The sequence below is a fragment of the Acanthochromis polyacanthus genome, chromosome 1 (assembly GCF_021347895.1).
Source record: "Acanthochromis polyacanthus isolate Apoly-LR-REF ecotype Palm Island chromosome 1, KAUST_Apoly_ChrSc, whole genome shotgun sequence".
NCBI classification, from domain to species: Eukaryota; Metazoa; Chordata; class Actinopteri; family Pomacentridae; genus Acanthochromis; species Acanthochromis polyacanthus.
Window position 1 is genome coordinate 8,883,353 of NC_067113.1, and position 23,559 is coordinate 8,906,911.

Below are 23,559 nucleotides of genomic sequence, written 5' to 3' on the forward strand. Positions count from 1 at the left end.
CTGAAAGACAGTGAACTCACATGGACTGCTGGGGCAGATGCACTGTAGCACTGGCCAGGATACATAGCATGCTGTCCTGCAGCTGTGACATGTGTACAACATCTAGGTTTTTGCTTTGATTATGTGTGTTACATCCAATTGTCCAGTACTAGGTGGCTGATTAAAGCAGAGGCATCTATGAAAAAGACAAAAGTTGTCATTCAACACTTTTGGAGTCATCAAGTGGCGTCTGTCAGGAGGGATAATTTACTAACTTAGAATTCAGGATAGGTAGCTGGAGAACATAAGGAGGCGCAGCAGAAACAGATCAGAGGCTTGACTACATAGCAACTGCTCTGCTTAAACACTACACTGGAAGTGCTCAGATGTCGGTCCCTTGAATTCCGCTCATTTTAACTGCCCATTTAGTCCTAGCTAATTCAATGAGCCATGACTGAGTAAAAGTCAAAAAGGTGCTCTCACAAGTTGAGTTTGATAATGGTAGGCCCAGGATATTTTAAATAATAAATGTGCTGAAATTTTCCTCGACTCAGAAAGACAGATGGAGAGCACTTAACGACTTTCTGCACCGTGAGTGAAATTTCACTGCGCATTACGCTAATGGAGTTGTGCTTTCTCTTTCTCGCTCTCTCCCCACTCCTGCACACAGATGTTTGCAGTTGAATGTAATTATGGTCATTTATTTCCATCGTGGCCAACGAACCAGCAATGGTGGTGTAGCTTAACCATTTGCATTACGACGATTATCGTGCTTCTAAACAAGCGCCATCACCTCAGCAGCCATCGTGTTCTTCCTGCCCTCGCCCTCTGGCCTGGTGACAAGGCCAGAGAAAATTCTCAATCCCCAGGTCAAACGACAACTAATTTCAGTGAATAATTAGTTTAGCTTAACCAGTTAGGTGAGTGTTGAAAAGATGGCTGGGGGGCTGTTCTCAGTGGTTTGGGGAGTGAATGAGCAGCATTTAATTGCTGCAGTCACAGAGAAAGAAGGAGAGGGCTGTGGACCAACAGGTTGCAGAGAAAGACGAGCAAGTGTCAGGCAGTGAAGAAGAGGAAGAGGTTGCAGATGTTAAAAAGACTGCAGAGGATGTGGAGGATTTAGATAATGAAGAGGAAGAAGAGGAGGAGGATGCAGAGGGTTAAGAGGCTGGAGAGTTTCAGACGGGGCAGAGATTGTAAGGTCTCATAAGAGGCAGCAGCGCCTGAAGTGGTTTTATATGTAGGATGAAGAGGTTTCTGAGAATGAGGAGGTTTAAGCAGGGAAAGTGCATCAAGGGAGAGGCTTGTATATCCCCCTGTTAAGGTCGATATGCGATTCTTTTGACACTTCTCAGATTGCTGGCATAATCACGCCGTGCAAAACACAAGGATTAAACCCACGAAAATGAACCAGGTGCCTGAAGCGAGACAGTCTCTTGGTTTTTGCTTAAGTCGCCTTACACTCCAAACAATCTGCAGCGAAGTATCCATTCCTGACAATTCAGGTCCATCCGTGATTTTAGGAAACGGTGAACAGAAACACTGTGCTTGTCGCACTGTGGATTCAGTCCAAAAACTAGATTATGTAGCAACAGACTGCCATCTTAAAGCACCTGGTCCACTGGAAAAAGAAAGTCAATCTTACACTGGAGTTTACACAAGAAAATTAAACTTTGGCAACGCTTAACAGACCATCTGCAACATGTGGATTTATTACTATGATTAGCCAAACTATCGGTTTACAGTGGCCTCATTCATTGTTGTAATGGTTATAATTGTCTGGCTTATAAGAAGGGAAACATATCTGGTTCATATCCTCTCCCAGTGTTTTATACTGGCTGCTCTGTGTTCCTGGCTTCTTCATTAAAAGCTGAATGGAGCATGAAAAGCTTAAACTGTAGATAAAAGCCAAAGAGGACCAGAACTACACTCCCTGTGAGGCTGCTCTTATCACAGCCTGCCATCCCATCAGTCATTATAGATGTGACATACAAAGGCCATTCTCACTTGGCCAGGTGAAGCTCAATTGCACCATATTTCACGGCACACACTCACACACACACGGTGAGTAAAATAACTCCAGCTGCAAGAATGATGAGACAGACCTGCTGGATTGTGTTTGAATGTCACTGCAGCAGACTGGAGCTCTCAGAGAAGAAATATCTCTGTTGGTGTGTGGCTGTCTGGTGCATGTTTGCTTTTCCACATGGGACATCTTTGCTTGAAGCAAAAATTCAACATTTTAGAAAAAGCATTTATTTGCTTTCCAGTGAGAGGAAGATGAGAAGATCAAGACCAGTCTTCTATCTATGTTAAATATAAGGCCAAAGCCTACAGCTGATTAGCTCATCCTGACTGCAAAAGTGAAGCGAAACACGGAACTTGTTCAAACAAAATCCACCCATCAGCATCTCTATCTCATTTGTGTAATCTGCACCAGAAAAGAAATGTAAAAACATGTTTTTTGGGTGGGATTTTATCTCAAAGCAGTTGTTGCATTGCTAGTTGCCTGGCAACCTTGTGGTCACGTTAAAAAAATCATTCCAACCAACTATATTTATTTCATTTAGAGAAGGGGTGCCAAACATGCGGTCCATGGGCCAAAACCAGCCTCCAGAGGGTCCAATCCGGCCCTCAAAGTGTAAAAAATTACAGAGAAGACATTAACTGCAGATTGTAAATTAGTAAAACTACAAATGTAAAATAATTTCTAGACCATGACAAGTTGTTTTGATCATAAAGTAAAATACTAGATTGTTCTTTTGCCGTTTTGTGCCTCATTTTTGTAATATTTTGTCTTGTTTTTGTTATTTATTGCCTTCTTTTGTCTGACATTTGTTGCTTGTCTCATGTTTTTGTTGTTTTGTTTCTTGTGTTTGTCGTTTTGTGTTTCCTTTTTGTCTCGCTTGTGTTGTTTGTCTATTTTTTTGTAATTTTGTTTTACTTTTGTTGTTTTGTGTCTCATTCTTGCCATTTTGTGTCTTACTTTTTGAATATTGTGTCTCGTTTTTGTGGTTTTTTGTCTGACTTTTTTGGTTTTGATCATAAAGTAAAATACTATATTGTTCAGTTCCAGATGACTAAATGTTTTGAGTCTTTTATAGACCCTCTGTTATCTATAAGTTGTCATGTGTAAATGATAAACTGAGGCATAATGTGGTTGGAAAGTGAACTTAATTTTCTTCATAAATTTCTTATTGTTCATACTGTTTGGAAAAAAAATAATTCTTTCAATGTGAATATTTTCAGAATGTACTTTTTTGCACTAAACAAATGAAACATTGGGAGTTGTGGTTATTTAAAGGTTGTTTTACTCTGATTTTACTGGTGCAGCCTACTTGAGATCAAATCAGGCTGAATGTGGGCCTGAACTAAGATGAGTTTGACACCTCTGATTTAAACTACGCTAACAAGTTGCTTCATATTTACATTGTATATACGTAGGCAGTATTGATCTTCCAACCCCCAAAATTACGTTCCCATACAAATAAACTGCATCCTCATTCATGGGTTTAACAAAACATATGTTCTTGCCCAAAGGTAAGACTGTGACACAGTAGGAAAAGCTTCCAGCCATGAAGTCCAGGTAAGGAGGGAGGAATGCAGCCAGCAGCCGTCGGGTTGAAACTTACACAAGGGTAACTACATGTTAGAAGCTGGGTTAAGCTCAGGCACCAAAACGACTTAGTTGTGATGAAATAGCACATATTGGGTTAAAATACAACCTTTTCGAAACATGATTGAAGTTTTGCCCTCCATTTTAGTGGTTGCCAGGGTGATGAGCTCCATGTTATCTAATATAAGACGGGTTGGAGGAGTAACAGTTAAGAAGTAAAGATATGTTGATTTGAAATGCATTTGTCTCAAGCAAATGTAATCTGTTAAAAAATATCTGTTTCCTTCAGTGTAATGAGAATGCAGTTTTTGTTGTGTGGGAGTGGGATGTTGAGGGCCTGGTTACACTCTGACCTGTGGCTCATAATGTGCTGTCTGACCGTTCTGGACATTAAAAGTGTTACTGGTTTATCTGAACAGCTGAGGATGGAGTGAATAAACATCTGCCACAGAGAGAGAGGAGATTTAAAGATGGGAATAACAGTCAACATTCCCAGTGTTGCTCTCAGTTGTTGGCGAGTGCTATAAATAGTTGTGACAGGCACTTTAGACTGAGTATACTGGCTCCTTAACTCTCAGTCAGAAAGCACGGCTTGAAAAGAACATTTTGGTCCCTTACAGCCTGGATCCTTTATTCCTAGTTTTGCCTATAATTTTGTTCAATTGTGATAATACTATACTTGCTAGATAGCAATTGCTGAAAACACGGCAAACGTGCTAAAAAGAAAAAGTCTAAAGGGGACCTATACATCTGCATCAGCACATACACCACTTCCTTTAGGACCAGATATGTGTACAAAGAAAGAAATATTCCTTCTCTTATAACATGTGTAATTCACTGCACACTGTGTGAGCATGTGACAAATCAAACCTTTTGTTTGTAACGTGAGGAATGATCAAAACTTACAGCTTGGGTTAAAACTATTCTGGTTTGATTTAGTTTTTAAACGATGTGTGTTGGAAGCGTGCTTAAAGTTTGAATGATTGGCTGCTTGTGCTCCTTATTAGCGACAAACCAGAACCTCAGCAGCTGTCATAGCGAGGACTGTGTTGTTACTGAATTCTTTCTGAATCATTTTGTTTAAACTTCACTTCACATAGTAAAATCAAGACCTTAAAATAATGTGTTATGGAGAGAAACCCAACAAATGCAACAATTTCCTTTGAGAAAACACTCAGCTTTGGCAACACTGTGGGACAAGTACCAAAGCAATTATTGTTACACCTATGAAAGCTGTAATAAAGTTCCTTTAACTCCACATTAGCAGCACACTGTGGGTGGCTGTAATAATATATGTTTATTTTTTGCTGTGATTAAGGGTCTACCAAACTCCTTTCACTAAACTATGAGGGGTCATATGTAAACCATACATATCACAACGCTCAGTAACAGGTTAAGCCACATAATGCACCTTATTTTCACCATGATAATATCATACCTACTATGATTCTGGGCGATAATTCCTACAAACCCAAGTCACTGGAAATGATGCATAATGAAAATGAGCAAAGCAAAAGAATTAAGAATGAAAAAAGTTATGAAAAGCTGAAACTTAAATGTAAGCAAACTTTACGTTCAGACGTGTGTGTTTAGGAGGGCTGAGGATGATTCTGCTGTTTGACGTCTACTTTTACAGTAATGCCCAAATATGAGTGAATCCAGCCACATGTCAGAAAGAAATGACTTAAAAATTACACACTTTGAACAAAGAACAACATCAGAACATATGTGTGCAGTAGCCATCAAGCTTAAACTCTATCTGGTGGTAAATGGTTATGGTCCTTACAAGCACATCGCTGTTTGTCTTGAAGACAAGCCTGGGCGTGTCCTGAGTAAAGCTGTGCTGGGGTAATTTCCCACCGAGGCCATCGTCGTCTCTCGCCTGGGGGGGAGAAATAATGGCTTCTTTTTACGAATGGACAAAATAAACAGGTGAACAGAGGCAACAAGGAAACTCAGAAATGGAAAACAACACTGAGAAAAGATGAACAGAAACGGTGACTGTAAAATGGGTGAACAGTCGTTGGTTTGGGGACAAACCAATCAGCAGGATTCTCTGAAACAAAATGTAGTGTGAGTGTGCAGGCATGCATGTGCACGAGTCACTGGAGATGCCGACTTCTGCCACAGCACTGTGTGTTCAGACACCCATTTATCTAAGATAAAACAGAAAATTAAACAGGTTAAAAAGAAAAAATCTAGTTTAGAAATACAGTAATATAATTCTACACTAGCATGAATAAGTTAATATATCTGGAGGGCTCTGAAGTCTGTCTGAGATCTCTTTAAATCCACAGATTTACCATGGAAAATACACCTTACTACAACAGTAAGTAGTTAGAAAGTGTAATGTACAAAGCAGGATGCATAAGTACACGTATTGGCGCTTTTCCACCAGCACCTACTCAACTCTACTCAGTTTGTGAGTTTCTCCATCAGGACGTAGTACCTGGTACTATTTTAGTACCTGGTACCAGCTTCTATTTTAGTATCCACTCAGTCGGGGTTCCATTCGAGCTGATTCGAGTCAATAATGTGACGTCTACAGAGTGCAGGCCACTGACTGGACAGGGAGTGACGACATACAAGAACAACTCCATGAAACCAAATCTGCCATTTAAAAACAAAAAAATCAACAGCAACGGTGCACATTGTTCTTTAGGGAACTCTGCAAAATTAGACCGACCACAGCTCAATGGGTTAAGCAGGTGAACCATGCATAGGGGCTGATCTCCGACGCAGCGGCCCGGGTTCGATTCCTGGTCGTGGTCCTTTGCTGCATGTCTTTCCCCATTTCTTATCTCTCCTGTCAAATAAAAAAGGCCAAAAATAATACTTAAAAAAAAAATTAGACCGACAACAGACTGAGCAGCAGGTATATCATGTCCTCCATTGTTGTGCTGGGTTTGTGTTGCACACAAATAAACATTAAGGGACTTCCAGGCTGCCGTACTATGACGACTCCACCCATGATGAGGTGGTACTCAGTGTAATGAAAAATGACTTAAACGGAGCCGAGCTGAGTCGGTGCTGGTGGAAAAGCGCCTTTATGTGACAGTTACTGTTCATTCAATCTAACGTGTAATTGTATATTTTCTCAAAGGCTTATTCTTACTGGCAAGACTGGTGCTCAGGTTGAAAATAGCCGAGAATAACATTATTTTACCAAACTGTATTTAAACTTTTCTCTATAGAAACAGCACAAGCAGTCCTGATAACCAGGGATCAGCTGATTTGTTTTGTTCAGGGGCCATAATCCAAAAAAAAATATTTAAAACCAATATGTATTTGCAGTAAAAAACTAAATCCTGGTGTTAAAATTTTCTACCAGTTTTAAAACTCTGTGTTTACATACACACTTGCTGACTTGGAATAAATCTACCCAGCTGCTGGTTTAGTCTCAGCAGCCTGACATGAGTTGAGCTTCACAGCATTTAAAGGTGCAGGTCGTTTCACCAGAGCTGACCGAAGAGCAAAACAGAAGTCAGTCAAGTAAAGTCTGGTCACAGATCCATTATATTAGCTATCAATATCAGTTCATTTGTGCATTTAAATGCACTTTTTGTCATAATTTTTATTAGCATCACATTTTACTCATTTGTTAATAATTCATGAATGAAGTCAAGCAGGCTCATCACCATCTCTAGAAGGTGATTAAATTCTCAGTAAAAGAGGGAGATTATTACCTGACTGTCAAATCCTTTCTGATTAGAACATTTGAACTACTTTATATGAAGCAGACGTAGTTCTTTTAACATTGTTACAGACATCTGGGCTGACACTTGTGAATTACTATCAGCGTAAAATGTGCATTTCATATCAGATATTAAAATCAAAGCTTAGTGTAAATGTGCATGGCCGCTTTGGATAATAACTGAAAGCTGTATGTAAAGGAGAGGAGGGCGCTCAGTGATCCTGTTAGTAACTATCTGACAGGATCCTGCAGTAACTTAACACATTCTACGCTGGTTGCATTGTATCCCAAAATATGACTGATTTGCCCAAACAGTAGCCGCTGTGAGTTACTTTTCCGAGCTGTGCTAACAACACCAAACTTCTTCTTTCAACAGTGGCAGCAGCTGCTAAAGAGGCCACCTTCTCTGCACCCTGAGTCACTCATTACGCTCGCTGTGAAAACTGGAACCGTCACTGCAGCTCTGCCAGGTGTGGGCAATTTTCTTACGAAGAAGTTATTGGAGAAGCTTTGTCTGGCACAATGCCAAACTGCTCCATAGTGTTTCATTAAATGCAATGCACTTTTATATAATACAGACCTCAGTGTGATATAATTAGCTCCTATTTGACAGCCACGGGGCAGAGAGCCACTGTTATCAGAAATGGAGATTTACCCTCAGCTCTACATGTTCATGACGCCGTTCGCAGGCCTGAAGCCGACATGTCAGACTGAGCCTACACCGCTGACAGGTGAACCACTGGTCTGAGCAGCTCTCTTTCATATTATGTTTCCTATAAATTGCTCCCTGCAACCTTTGATTTGTCATGGGTAATTTGGCCTCCAGCTCTGTTCATCTCTAGATGATACCGAAGGGCAACTCTGGCGTACACTTTACTTTTTTTGTCCAAAGACTGATTGAGTTTGCCTCTGCTTCCATCTGCTTCCCTCACCTCCAGGTAGGGTTTCCCGTTCCAAGCGTGGCATAAATCACATCTCGCTGTCTCCTGTCTCATGAAGCGTGCTGCTATTTGTACCGGAAACGATACAGTGTAAGAATCTGACAGAAAACACTGTTCTGCGACAGTTTACAACGTAGCAGGTGAGATTTTTAACTTTGTCATAGAAGGTTGGAGGAAGTAAAAGCAAAGATTATGGGGTCATGGTTAATTAGAAGCTGACCCACATATGCACCGAGTCTCCACAGTATGGCCACGGACACGTCACACGGACACATCTCATGGACACGTCTCATGGACACTCAGGTAAACGCACAGAATCTGAGCAGGCGTTTGAGGACACGGACACACACTCGCTCACCCTCTGACACACACACACGCACGCACAAAGATGCACCATTGTGCTATTATTCTGTCTCCAGTTTGTGCTCTGACCCTCTGGCCCTGTGCCAGTTCATTTGCATATTGTACTAATGAGGTGTTGGCACTGCGAACGAGGCGTGAGCAGAACACAGGGAGCCACACAGATGAAGGATAGATAGATAGATAGATAGATAGATAGATAGATAGATAGATAGATAGATAGATAGATAGATAGATAGATAGATAGATAGATAGATAGATAGATAGATAGATAGATAGATAGATAGATAGATAGATAGATAGATAGATAGATAGATAGATAGATAGATAGATAGATAGATAGATAGATAGATCAGCAGAAAGGTTGTGAAAAAAGATTTTCGAAAAATCTAAGTCCATCACCCCTTCCCCCGGAGACATCGAGGAAATGCAGTGTCAGTGCCACATGTGTCTTTTCATTTAAAGGTGTTTTTGCTTCCTTACTGCTGCTCCATCACGCCAGCAAACTGCAGCTGCCACCCAGCTGAAGTTCCTCCTAAAGACGACAGCGCAGGACAACGTCCGCCTCGCTCCCCTCTGGCAGCTTCCCTGTCCTGAGGGGACGTCACGCCAGCTGCCACCGTGCTAGCTTCCATCTGGGCATGCATACACGTCCAGGTGTGTGTGCCCGTCACCTGCCAAAAAGAGCTGCGCTTCCCAAAGAAAGATGCTCACAGGCAGGCTTTTCCAAATCCAAAGACAAACACAGCCGAGCGCGCTAGAGCTCATCCCAAATCCTGAAATGAAGGTGCAGTCCTGGCACTATGCAAATAACAAGCAGGGAGACGAACTCTTCCAAAAAAAAAATTACAAGTTTGTGTCTTCTTTCCATGTCTTAGAAAGCGACCAGTTCACTTCTGTTTGCACTCCATCATACAGGTTTACAGTCACAGGATTTCTAGGGGCTCTGATAATTGGACACAAAAAATTGTCAAAGGTTGTCTTGTAGGGACTAGTAGTAAAAAACAGAGAACAGGGTAAGCACTTGAGCTGTTTAAAAATGTAACACTTCCTTTACAGCAACATATTGATCTATGTATCTATCTGAGTGTATTGCTGTGGCCGGCATCTCTGAATTTGGTTTTTATTACACAAAGAATGATGCAGGCCAATTTTGTTGTCCTAAATCTCTTTTTAAAGAGTGCAGCAAATGCTATTCTCGACATAAGTACCTTGAGAATAACGTCTCCTCGGCGTACTGACTGTAAATCGTGGATTGCCGAGTTGCTCTTGGAGCTTTACAAGGTTGCTAAGAGCATTTTCTTGCTTAGCACCATCATAACAATACACCTAAAATGTGTAATGTGAAATGTGCCTGCAAATAAAGAAATGAAGCGCATTTTTACTGCATCTTTGTGTGAGTGGAGTTTAGAACACCTGCAATAAAAGTTGAAGAAACAAGACAAAGGCATGCGAGTTCATGTGCTTCATTTATACAGTTTCGACGCCTAGTTAGTCGGAGTTACTTTTGTCTTTATTTGAGCTGAATGGCTGGCAGCTACGAGATAATCACCTTCCTCTCTGTGCCCTGAAGCTGTGTCAGGCAGGCCTTAAGGCTTCCTAACCACCAGTGAGCCTGAGCTGCAATAAGCACACACTTTACACACTTCACCACGCACACAAAATTTCCACCAGGAGAAGCATCCGTGCACACACATGCATGCTCAGACATCCCTGTCTCTCTTATTGCGTGCGAGCTCTCCTTGGCAGACGATGGAGATGCAAAGTAAACAGTGCTGAGGACCGGGGAGGCAGCGGCGGCGCTGTGTGAGGGAGCAGACGGGTGTGTATTGGAGGTGATGTGACATTTCTGGGCTGACATGAAGCGGCACTCTGCCCCCTCGCGCCTGGAGGGAGCTCCCGGGGAAAGACACTGATGGAGTTCTGGGGTCTCCGGGGGGGAATTTCACGGTGTGAACAAAAAGCCTTGTGCTGCGGCAGAAACGACCTGCAGAGCACAAACTGTAGTCTTCTCGCTACCCGCGTTAGGCTTTTTAGAATGTCGTGGCCCATATGCACGCAACTTAAGAACATAATTAAACTATATGTATACAATAAGAATGCATGTGATCCTTTATTGCAATTTTTCATGCACAGATATTAATAATGAGCCTTCACATGACATAATTCCAGCCTTGCAGCCGTCTCATAAATACAACATAACAGTCTATACCAGGGGTGTCAAACTTATTCCAGTCCAGGGGCCTCATTCAGCCCAATTTGATCTCAAGTGATCCGGACCAGTAAAATCATACAACAATGACCTACAAATGTTCACAACTCAAAATATTTCCTTTATTTTAGTATTAAAAAAGTACAAATGTTCACATTTAATGAAATATCTTTTTACAAAAAATGATGAACAACCTGAAGTTTGTTAGGAAAAATAAATTCAATTTCAACAACATTCAGCCTCAGTTTATCATTTCCACATTAGAACTTCCAGATCGCAGAGTGTCTACAAAGGAAGACATCGTTTAGTCACAGCTATCTGGAACTAAACGACATAGTTTTTCTTATTTTATGACCAAAACAACAAAAGTCGGACAAAAAAAGACAAAAAACAACAAAAATAAAACAAAATATTAGAAAAATGAGACATAAAATGACAAAAACTAGAAAGAAAATGGCAAAAATATAAGACAAACGACACAAAACAAAACAAAAAAGAGACAAAAAAATTGACAAAAAATGGAGAAATGTGACAAGCGAGACAAAAAACCCTACAAAATGACAAAAAGACTTAAAAAACACAAAACGACAAAAACAATACACACAGCAATGAATAAGGCAAAACACAGATTGACAAAAATAAGACAAAAAAACACAAGCGAGACAAAAAGGAAACACAAAATGACAAAAACGTGAAACATAACATAAAAACGATACAAACGACAAAAAAAGACAAAATATTACAAAAATGAGACACAAAATGATGAAAGAACAATTAAAAAATCTAGTATTTTACTGTATGATCAAAACAACTTGTCATGGTCTAGAAATTATTTTACATTTCTAGATTCACAAATTTGCAGTTAATGTTGTCTCTGTATTCTATACACGTTAGAAAGTCATCCTACAGGCCGGTTTAGACCCCCTGCTGGGCCACTTTTGGTCCGCGGGTCGCATGTTTGACACCTCTGGTCTAAACCGATCAGTGGTTCCCAAAAACTCCACAACTCAAACCGAGCTGCCGAGAAAAGCAGATTGTTGGAGCCATTGCAACTGAAACTAGCGATATTTCATCACAGTGGATGCATTTGTTCCAGTCTCCTGCATGCAGCATTTAAAATCCAGCCCTAAATGATATGTGGATGAGATGTTTAATGTGCGGAACGTAGAGCTGACTGACTCCACGAGGAAGCGGAGCCTACTCTAACCTGCACCTTTCCTTTGCCATGCTTCACACTCACGGAGGGTAATTCATCACCGCTAATTGCCTAACTTAATCTTGGCACTGTGTCCAATGAGCAAGCATGTTTATCAGTATATGCGTGGGTGTTAGATAAAGGGGGAAACCACACGGCTGCGTGTAAAAGCGTGACAGTTGAGCAGCTTTTACCTCCAGCTTGAAAGCCAAACTCCTCCCTAAATTTAAATCGACGTCTTTAATCCTCCAAACTGTCCGAGATGGGAGCTGAAAATTCTCGGTGAACTTTCCCTTCTGTTGGTATCTTTCCACTCAAATTGGCTTTTGCAGCGTGCACCATGCAAACCAGCACAATGTGCACGCAGGGGTGCTGAGCTGCAGTGCATTACAAAAGCAGAAGAAAGAGCCAAGCTGCGTCTCCGAATCAATAGTGGACAGTCAAAAAGAGAATGAAAGTGAACAGGCAGAGTGAGGTGACAGACAGAATAATTGAGTATTTGGAGCAGCGAGGAAGCAGCTCCTTCCATGCAAACGAACCCAGCAGCTTAAGGCACACAGTAAACAGGCACATAAGTAATTAGCCCGAGTTAAACTATCAATCATCTTTGGCTGCACACAAACAAGCGCTACATAATGTGAAGCTATGCAGAGATGTGAGAAAGTAGCAGCTATAGTCACCCTAGGAGGGGATTGGGTTACATGGATGAGGCAGCTGAAGATATTTCATGAAACATAATGCCAGAGCCGTGGCCCACCCCCGACATCCCCTCTCCTCTATCCACAGCACACACAGACACCTTTTTTTTCCCAGCCATGACAATTTTTTTTTCAGCTGGAAAAAAGAGCCTGAAGGCTGTGTTGTTGTGGCCAACCTTGTGGGTGCATGAGAAAAGAAACATGTGGGTATCGTTTACACAAATGCCCTGCATGAACGTACGAGCGCCAGACAAAATATAGAATCTGAGCCGCTGTGGCAGAGCCAGGCCTTTCCTGTGTTTGTGGTGTTTCAACATGTGCATTCTGCTGATGGATGAGAGAAACATCCAACACGTCTGACTGGCTAATAACAGGACAGTATGGATGTAAATCCTGGTATTTATGTAAACTGTGATGTGTTCTCAGCTGCTGATGACGTTGTTGACTGTAGGATAGATCCAGTAGAGTTTACGCAGCCCCAAACCCTAAAACTGCCACACACTGCATTTGAAAATATCCATAAATTCTGCCAATATCAGCGTTTAGACACTAGTGTCATTGGAAAGGCCAATAAAAACCATCAGAGAGAAGATCAGTAGCATCTGCTGGATTTAATGATGGATTTTAGAAGACTGTCTGATTCTGGTGACTATATTTACTGAACAGAGTAGAAGACAGCTTTAGTTGTGTTGTTTTAAATTCTATTTTTGTGTATCTTCACCGTGACATTACAGTACCAGGACAGCTAATAAAGTCATGCTAGTGAGTAAAGCAGGGGTGTTAAACATGCGGCCCACGGGCCAAAACCGGCCCACCAGAAGGTCCAATCCAGCCTGATTTTGTGAAGTGTATAAATTACAGAGAAGACATTAACTGTAAATTTGTAAAACTGTAAATTTAAAATAACTGACAAGTTGTTGTGATCATAAAGTAAATTACTTGATTGCTCTTTTGTCATTTTGTGTCTCATTTTTGTAACATTTTGTCTTGATTTGGTAGAATTTTTGTCTTTTTTTGTCCGACCTTTATCGTTTGTCTCATGTTTTTGTCATTTTGTGTTTTGGTTTATTCATTGTTTTGTTTCTTGCTTTTGTCATTTTTTTGTCTAATTTATTGTCTCTTTTTTAAAAATTTCGTGTTGTCTCCTTTCTTGTCATTTTCTTTCTTGCTTTTGTCATTATGCGTCTCATTTTTGTAATATTTTGTCTTGCCTTTATTGTGTTTTGTAAAATACTGTAATGTTTAGTTCCAGATAGCTGTGACTAAATGTTTTATTCCTTTGCAGACACTCTGTAATCTGTAAGTTGTAATGTGTAAATGATAAACTGAGGCTGAATGTTGTTGAAATGGAATTGGTTTTCTTAACAAATTTCAATATCCTTAAATGTGAATATTTTCAGAATGCACTTTTTTGCACTAAAAGAAAGTAAAAATGTGGAGTTGTGGTTATTTATAACTTATTACGCTGTGATTTTACTGGTCTGGTGTACTGGAGACCAAATTGGGCTGCATGTGGAATCTGAACTAAGATGAGTTTGACACCTTGGACTAAAGATATAAAAGCTGAAGTTTGCATTGTAAGTAGCTAGAAGTTGCTACTGAGATAACGTGTTGGTTGTAGTCCCCCAGAACTGGTTTTTAAGATGTGCTGTCAAATCGGCTGCGTTAATAATTCATCTGAACACACTTGAAGGCCTTGTACCTCCAGTTGGAAAGGTGCTATAGAAAGAAGACTAATAGTAATAACACAACAGTTGGTTGGTTTCCTGAGCAAGGCATCACAAAATGCCAGTATATTGTTCTTCTAATTCATTTATCATATCTGTACATATTGTTAATATTATTACTATTTTATTATTATTTTATGACTTTACTATGTTTATTGTTAAATAAGCTTGCTGTAACAATGTGAATTTCCCCTGGCGTTGGGAGAAATTAAGGATTATCTTATCTTATCTTATCTTATCCTTCACTCTTCTACTCACATTTCCTGTCTTGCTCTCCACTGTTCTATATAGTAAAGGCCAAAAAAAGTCTTTATCTTCAACAGGAGGCTAATCAGTACCAGCAAGCATGCATTGTTGGGTGGATCATGAAGAGGAATCCTTAATTAAATATTACTGCATCAAGCAATTTAGCTCTTGAAGTAGTTTTGACAAAGCGACAGACTGATTGCATTAATGAGTCGTTCTGTAATTAATCAGCGGAAATGTGCACTATTGGGGTATTTTGGAAGTGCTGTTGTTGTAATAAAAACAACAGGTTGACTGTTACCATGTCAGAACTCAGAATACAAAAGATTTTCATGAAGACTAATTTTTCCCTCCCGTGTCACTTTGAATATAAAAGTTGGAACTTTTCTGCAGCTGTTACTTGCAGGAGAAGCTGTCGCCACACTGAGATGAGACGCTTTGACATTTCTGTCAAGACTCTGGGGCAGGTGAATGGAGAGACCAGGGGAAGAAGTGGAACAAGAAGTTTACAATGTATCGCTGCGCCACGATAAAAAAAAAAATCAATTCATGAGATCAAAATTAAATGCAGTGCCAAATTAAAAATATACTTTACACAATGTCAAGCACACTATTCCTACAATCACAGAATATATGTTTTACCTTTACTGCCTTTATGTACATTCACCGCTTTTACTTTCTGTTTAATTTGTTTAGACAAGGCCTATAAATGTAAGCAGAGGGATTTCTTCACATTAGTGTCTTGTTTGATGCCATGTTTACAGCTTTCCTAGCTGATCTCTGATTGATATTCAGCTGCCTTAACAACTCTGCTGCTTGTCAAATGACACAGACCTGTATCTGCTTTTTTCTGACCTCCTGTGGAGTTTAGAGATCAAACTAAAACCAGTTCAAAAGCCACATTTTTGATCTGATACATATGAAGCTCTGCAGCTCTGTCACATGTTCTCCTCTGAGGTTTCCTTGACATCACCACGACCAGCCAGATCGTTTGTCATCCCTTCAACATTTAGAACAATGGAAGCTACAGACTTGCTAGAAAAGTAAATGAGCTAAAATGTTAAGGTAGAAAATGAAAAACATACTATGAGCAACAGTACAATAGAGGTTCAGCTTGATTCTCATGCTTTGGGGGACAAAAGTGTCAGAAAAAAAAGGGACTGGATATCACTAACTGGAATGAACAGACATAATCTAAGTGCACGCCTCTCTGGTTCCTGCTTCAGTGCAGTGCTTGAAAAGTGATTATGTTAGGATGAATAACTGACTTCAGGACAGACAAGCAGGAGAGTAAAACACGTCATACTCACGGCGTAATTCCTTACATATCCCAGCTTTGGTACAAGACAGAAAGGAGATTGTTTAACTACAGTCACTGGGGGGAAATGAGAACACAATAACCACTTTGATATTTTTGCTGTCTTATGCACCACAGTGAGCATCTCAAAGTTGCTCGCCTTAATGTGTTTTTGAGGTAAAATTCATGATTTCCTAATGGCTTCTGGATGAAAGTATTATGCAGCTATTATCCATTTTGTATTCAAGCCAAACCTGAGCAGTAATGATAGAGTTATTAGTTAAAATGACCTTTTGATGTTATGAGTCAGAATTTGGGGTGATATTTCCTGAAGCTACAACGAATAAAGTCCCTTCTCACAGTATAAAGACTATTAAAAAGTCATGAAAACTTCATTTAGCCCTGTCAGAAACAGGAAATGGTGCATGTTTCTAAAATGCTTGCCAGATGATGCTGTATCTTAATGGCGGGCATATTGCAAACTCTGCTCCTGAAAATAAAACAGACGGGCTACAGCCGTGAACTCTGAATGTTGTTCATATCTCAACAGAATTAACCATACATATTTAATTTGTGCACTTTTATAATACAAAAAACAGTGCAAAATAAAATGACCAGTTTTTCATGTAAATAGCATTAACATTAGCCAAAAAACTATAGTATAAGACAGCCTAACTATCTGTTTAGCTAGCCTTATACTTTAGCCAAATTGCTGTTTAACTAGCCTTAAACCTTAGCCACAATGCTATAGTATAAGGCTAGCGAACTATCAGCTTAGCTAGTCATATACTATTGTTTACCAGTATGCAAACAATAGTAAATATTAGCTAACTATCTGTGTATCTAACCTTATACTTTAGACACAATGCTATGGTATAAGATTAGCTAACTATCTGTTTAGTTAGCCTTATACTATGGTTTGCATACTAGTAAAAATTCTTATTAGCTAAGGTATTTGTGAAAGGTAGCTATTGGCTAGTGGTAACATTAGAGTTGGTTGGTTTGCTAAATGTTTTAGTTTTCCAGACGTGCTAAAATACTATATATTTGTTGAAAACACTTAAGCTCTGAAGTGTTTAGCTTAGCATCAGTGCACTCAAAATGTTCTGGCAGGGATATTTCCCCTCATAGCAAAGAATTTTCCATCGCAAACAATTGATATACCACATTTTCAGAACAAGTATTTCACTTACTAACCGTCGGTACAACTGAACCAGACTGTGTGAGTTTCCTAAACATCAGCCAGCACTTTATCAAAGTTGTAATAGCTAACTGAACTCGATGCTATGCAGATCTACTTAAAGAAACCATTTAACAGTTTGGGAAACACGCTTATTTAACTAGCACCATTTTATACTGCTGTCTACATTGTGAAAGTGAATTAGAGATTTCTGAACCTTAGAGATCAGCCTGGTGTTGTAAAAAGATGCGCAAAAACACGCTAAGTCAATTCATGTGCTATCAGAATGCATTTTTTGCATCTGGCACAGCATTGCAGACCATGAAGAAGCAAATGACTTCCTCTGTGTAAACTTTAGCCTAAACTTAAGTATTTCACGTGTTCATTTGAAGCAACTAAATAAAAAGCGAAAAGCTTAAAATGTGTAGACATGACATGCAAAATCTGTCTGACGTTTCATGCTATTTATGTGCACTTTCATGATATTGCATCATGGACTGAACCAGGCTAGCTGTCCTTTGGCTCAAGCTGTCTACTGAAGTATGGTTGTGTATTTCCCAAACTGGTAAACAATTTCTTTAAATGTTAGAAGCTTTTCAACTGATGTAAGCAATTCATGCTATTCCCAGCCATCGTTCACTTGTTGATAACAAGTGTATTACTAAATATACATTTGTTTCAAGCTTGTTTTGTGAATGTTTGGAAGTGTGAATTTTATATTTTCCTATGTGATGATGATGATGACATGTAGTTGCAGGTAGATTTGGGGCACAATCTGCTTGCAGTCTCTAAAATATCTAATTTCAAAGTGTCCAGCTGATGATAAGGGAGGGTTTTTACCTTGTTTCTCTTAAAATAGGCTCTGCGGCAGGCAGCGAAGCACTTCTCACTGCAGAAGCTCTTCAGCTCGCTCCCCATGCTCAGAGAATAGCGTTTGACGCCGACCTTCTGGCACCAGGCGCACATAATCTGCACATTGGATGCATCGTCATCTAGAGAGAAAACAACAATGGTGAGGATGGAGTGCTTCACGCCGCAGGCTTTTATCCTGCACAGTCAGCTCCAAGAGAACCATCACTCAAAATCTGTAGTCTGTTTTAGTTATTTTAAAGATTTATTTTTATTTCTGCTTCGGCCAAAGTTGACCTTGTGGTACATACCTTAAACTTTCTGATTAAAAAATCATGCTATAGGCTTAGTAGAAATTTAAAAAGCCATAGCAGAGCATAAGCATGCAGATGTATTATATACACAGACTAAAAGCATTAATTCCACTGATTAAGCCCAGCTGCTGGCCCGGTTAAATCTTTTCAAGATTCAAGCCACAAAACCGCCGTAGGATTTATAATGAAGCCCTGCCATGGGTAAACGTAGCCGAACCGGATGAGCCTGGGACATGGGAAAAAACCTGTTTGTGGCGGTTCTCTGTGGGTATTAGAGAGCCTGAAGTGGACGTAAGTATGTCCGCTGACGATGCTGGAGACGACACAGGAGCCACTGACAGAAGGTGCGGTTTCCTCGAGAAATTATCCTCGCAATTTATGCCGACAAAATTGTCAGTTAGGTGCAGTTTGTTTATCAAGACAGTGCATTTATTGAGAGAATTTTAAGAAGAGCGCTAGCTGTTCCCAGTTACACATCTCTGATCTCCACACAAACACTGAACTTAATGGGAAGTCGCGCTTAAATTTTTTTATATATTCCCAAATTATTCATGATGAGGGCACTCTGAGGGCAGGGAGAGGGAAGAAAAAGAAGGAAATTAAAAACATGAGGGGAAAGAACAAAAAGAAAAGAAATACATAAACAAGTGAAGCAGGCAGCCCACAAGGACAGTCACAGTGACAAAAAACATTCACTTTAGTCAGGGTTTATGACGGAGTTCATTTAAAAAAGATATTAAAATTAGAGGTATAGGGCATTAAAAATACATTTAATTGTATTTTGATTGTGGACAGTTAAGCTGTTAACTGGTGTTAGTGTAAAAAAAGACACAATTCTCAATATAAAAGTATTAAACTTGAAATGGGATGTTTGAAATGTTCTAAAATGAATAGTGCTGTCAAATGATAAAATTTTTTTAATCTGATTAATCATGGGGTTGTGGATTATTTAGATTAATCGCAAATAAATCTCTTTCATTTTTAATCTACATTAATTGCATTCATTTTGAATCAAGACACAGACTCTAGAAAGAAGAGAATATATATATATATATATATATATATATATATATATATATATATATATATATAGTATACTGCGCAGTGTTTTCCATTTCGAGTTGGTTTGTTTCTTCTTGCACAGGCAATATCAAACTCTCCATATTTAATATTTTCCAGGTGGTGTTTTTGGTAAGAGAATGCTTTTTTGTATATTTCTATCTTGGCATAGTGTATCTCCATCTTCAAGCTTGATTCACTGACTAAGATCATTTTGGTTGGGTTATATTTTATATTTTTTTAGTTCCTTTTCTTATTCATAATCACAACAGCAACCTACAGCATTGATAGTATTGTTGTCTAGAATGGGACTGAATGAGTTTAATTAAGGTTCTATAAATAAAATAATCACTGGATCCATTTGACGATAACTGGACAAACTGCTTGAAATGCATTGCCAGAGAAATTTCAGGTATTTTGAGTCATTCTGGAGATGCTTTAATTTTTAATCAGATTAATCATGATGATGGATTAACAGCCCTAAAAAATAAAAGTATTAAAGAAGAAAATACAACAGACTAAAATCACAAACAGTGGTTGCTGCCGTAGTGTTTGCTACTGTGAGTGCATGTTTGCATGTTAATGGGCATTCTGGCTGCAGGGCTCTGGCATTAAAGGTGGACTGCAGCAAGTTATCAGAAAGGATATTTTTCTGTTGATATATACAAGCGTGTGTCTCAGAAAATGCAGCTTTGACTTGTGTAGGAGGGCAGCAACAAGTTCAGCTTACAAAGTCCACGAGAAAGCATTCGAAACTGTGAATTCATAAGACAAAAAGAGAACACTCAAATCTCATCTGTCTCCTAAGATTTGTGTTCAGCTTTGACAAATTTCTGAGTGCATCTGCAGCTGACCCCCTTACATTCCTGTCATCCAGCCCGTTGTTTAACCTTTCATTTAAATGTGCTGTATGCAGCTGCAGTGTTGCTGTGCGGTCAGTGTGGGCAACAAATTATTTTAACAGCCCCTCGGCGACACTGAAATGCCTCTTCTGTGGTAAACTGTGACTGCTGATGATGAGCTGCGGGCTTTTAGTGCCGTCGCTGTTGAAATGAGAGAGATCCTCCGAGATTCCCTCCAGTATCTCCCAATTATCACATTATGACCGTACGCGGGTGTGAGGGTGAAAAAACGCAGGCCCATTAGTCTTTCACCTCCGTTCACCTCCTTATCGCACGCTGGCCAGGCTTTTCACCTCTCGCAGAGCTTAATGGATCTACAGGGCCATCAGATTTTAAGTAAAGACTAACTCACAATTAAGGGAATAACTCCCCAGGGCCCTAAAGACAGCACAGAGGACCCAACATGCATATTTTATGTCTTTCCTTCCCCTCTGCACTGTCTCATTCCCATAGTCTCTCTGCCTTTTTTGTGTCTGCTGCTGCCCACTGCAGCGATAAGAGCAAAACAAGAAATAGCTTAATTCTAAGCTGACTGGGTGGGTGAATCTGGGTTTAAAAAATGCATGCACCACAGCATAATAAACAGGATGGAAGGCCAATATGTGATATGAAATCACAACATCTTTCACAATATCTCAATGTTTTCATACAAAGAGACATCTTGAGGTGGAGTTGTTTTTAGCCTTCCCACATCCTGGCGCCTCCTATCAAGCTCATCTCCAAACACTCACATCTGCATGAGGGGGGGAAATAACACGGCAGTAATTATGCAGCCTCCGTACTAAATGCCACCGTCGTTCGCCGTACCTGCACCTCAAAAGGTCCTTTGTCGGTTTTTGTGGGGGCACATGAATAATTCATTGTGTGTGGAGGTGGGGGTGAGGGGAAACGAGCTGAAGGAGGTGTCGGCCGGTTGGTTAGTCGGCGCTGGGCTTTAAGTGGGACCACACCATCTGTTTCCCCGCCTAGGCAGGGCCAGCGGGGACTCCTCTTGGGCGATGCCAAGGCGGCTCGCTCCCTCCGCCGGGGCGTACCAGCCTCCTGTCCACAGCAGACGCAAGGGATAATGAAGCCCTCTGTCTGGCCGAGGAGCACGGACGTTTCCTCAGAGAGCTGATGGGGTAGTATTGACACTTGGGCAGGTGGAGGAAAACAAGGTGTACAGCAGGTAGCTAGCTCATTAGTGGCCTGTCCCTGCCTCATACAGGAGCTCTGTGGCCGTCGCAAACACCGAAACTTTCAGCGCTGCATAGACATTCAGTTTTCATGCAAGTAGGTTTGTAGCTTCAATGCAAAGTAATGTGTTTGGAGAACAGCTGTGGAGGGAATAGACGTTTCTTCTTTCTGACTGGAGAAATGAGTGTGTGTGTGTGTGTGGTGTGTGTTTGGGTGAATTCATCAGCAATCAGCGCTGGGCTCAAAGTGACCTTGATCTTTTAGAGAAATTTAAAATGTAACCTTGTTGGTAACATAAAAGCCTAAAGCAGCTGTAAGTGTCCACAGCAGCTCTGAGGCGGGCTGCATGGAGCACATTTTGATACTGGGTTGGTTTTTTTTCTGGCAGTCATCATGTTTAAGTGTTTTCTTGACAAAAAAAAAGGATATGTATAAGCCTAAACTACTTTTCAATTAATCTCCTGCACTAATCTCTCCAAAAAGGCATGAGTGCTATGTACCTGCAGGGGGCTTGATGAGCGGTGGGGGGATCATGGGGACGATGATGGGCAGGTTGCCATGCTCCTTGGTGCTGGGCGTGGAGGTGGACGCCGTGGTGGAGGACTCTGTGACTCCGTTCCTGGATCCTGGCAGCGACTGCGAGCTGTTGGCTCGGTCGGGAGAGCTTTCGCTGTTCTCTGTTGAAGCTGGGATTTTTGGCAACGAGTTTTCTAGACGGGGAAAAAAATGAGGCAAAATAGAGTGTTTACTGCCCAAATGATGAGCAGCACACACTGAAAATACCGTGGTAATGTGAGGTCCTAATATCTCTAAAAAAAATGCATTCAATACTTAAGAAGCACAAATGAAAATGCATATCTGTTTTTGAGGTGGGATGTTTACGTTGAATCCCCTAAAACACACTTTGAAATGTAGGCATCTTCCATAACATCTAAATAAGGTTTAAGCTGAACCAGGCAGTAATTTTACTAGTTTTTATTAGTAAACAACCAAACAGCTATATGTGAAAGACTTGCTTGTCTTAACAATCCCACACAGAATGAACAGCTTCGTCTCCTTTAGCATCTTCCAGCTCTTTGTTTTGGTTCTTCAGATGCATCTTTAATGCATCAGCTCAGCATTCTGGCTGTTGTCTGAACTGTTCTGGATGCAGAAAGCAGCAGTTTTTGGAGAAAAACTCTAATAAACTCACTGGCCTAAACCAGAGGTGTCACACATGCGTCCCGTGGGCCAAAACCGGTCCTCCAGAGGGTCCAATCCGGCCCTCAAAGTGAAAAACTTACAGAGAAGACATTAACTGCAGATTGGAAATCAGTAAAATTGTAAATTTAAAACAAATTCTTTGTCTTGTTTTTGTTGTTTTATGTCTTTCTCTTGTCTTTGTCTTTTGTCTCATGTTTTTGTCATTTTGTTTCTCATTTTTGTTGTGTTTTTTATCTCTCTTGCATTTTATGTCTTATTTTTGTCATCTTGCATTTTGCTTTATTTGCTGTTTTGTGCATAGTTTTTGTCGTTTTGTGCTTTTTTGTTTCACTTGTGTTGTCTAATTTTTGTGGCATTTTGTTTTTCACTTTTATCATTTTTTGTCTTGTTTTTGTCGTTTTGTGTCTTTTTTGTCACTTTGGAGCGTTTTGGTTAATTTTTTGTCTCTTTTTGTTTTGTTTCATTTTGTTTATCCATTTTTTTGTCATTTGTTTATCACTTTTACTGTTTTGTGTTTCATTTTTGTCATATTTTGAAGTGTTTTTCTTTTTTTTGTCTGACTTTTGTCATTTTGATCACAAAGTAGAATATTACATCATTCAGTTCCAGGTGACTAAATGTTGTGTTTCTTTGTCAACGCTGTGAACTAGAAATTGCAATGTCTAAATGATAAACTGAGGCTGAATGTTGCTGAAAATGAATTTATTTTTCTTAACAAATTTCAGGTTGTTTATGATGTTTTGTAAAAAGGGAATTCCTTAAATGTGAACATTTTCAGAATGTACTTTTTTTTGCATTAAAACAAAGGAAACATTTTGGGTTTTGTTATTTATAGGTTATTCTGCTGTGATTTTTAATGGTCCGGATCACTAGAGATCAAACTGGACTGAATGTGGAACCTGGACTAAGAT

At 40.0% G+C, this 23,559-nt stretch overlaps 1 protein-coding gene across 4 annotated transcripts in view; it reads right to left on the reverse strand.

Annotated features, from left to right (window-relative positions):
• sobpa (sine oculis binding protein homolog (Drosophila) a) overlaps window positions 1-23,559 on the reverse strand; it is a 60,502-nt gene that overhangs the window by 10,840 nt on the left and 26,103 nt on the right. Inside the window, exons 3-6 of one of the 4 annotated variants that reach the window (XM_022192971.2) lie at window positions 21,946-22,155; window positions 17,986-18,137; window positions 15,979-16,002; window positions 5,382-5,477 (exon numbers count right to left, since the gene is read on the reverse strand). In XM_022192971.2, the coding sequence (XP_022048663.1) occupies window positions 5,382-5,477; window positions 15,979-16,002; window positions 17,986-18,137; window positions 21,946-22,155 (482 nt within the window). The remainder of the gene's footprint in view (window positions 1-5,381; window positions 5,478-15,978; window positions 16,003-17,985; window positions 18,138-21,945; window positions 22,156-23,559) is intronic. The other 3 variants (XM_022192972.2, XM_051947885.1, XM_022192973.2) reach the window with 3 other exon arrangements.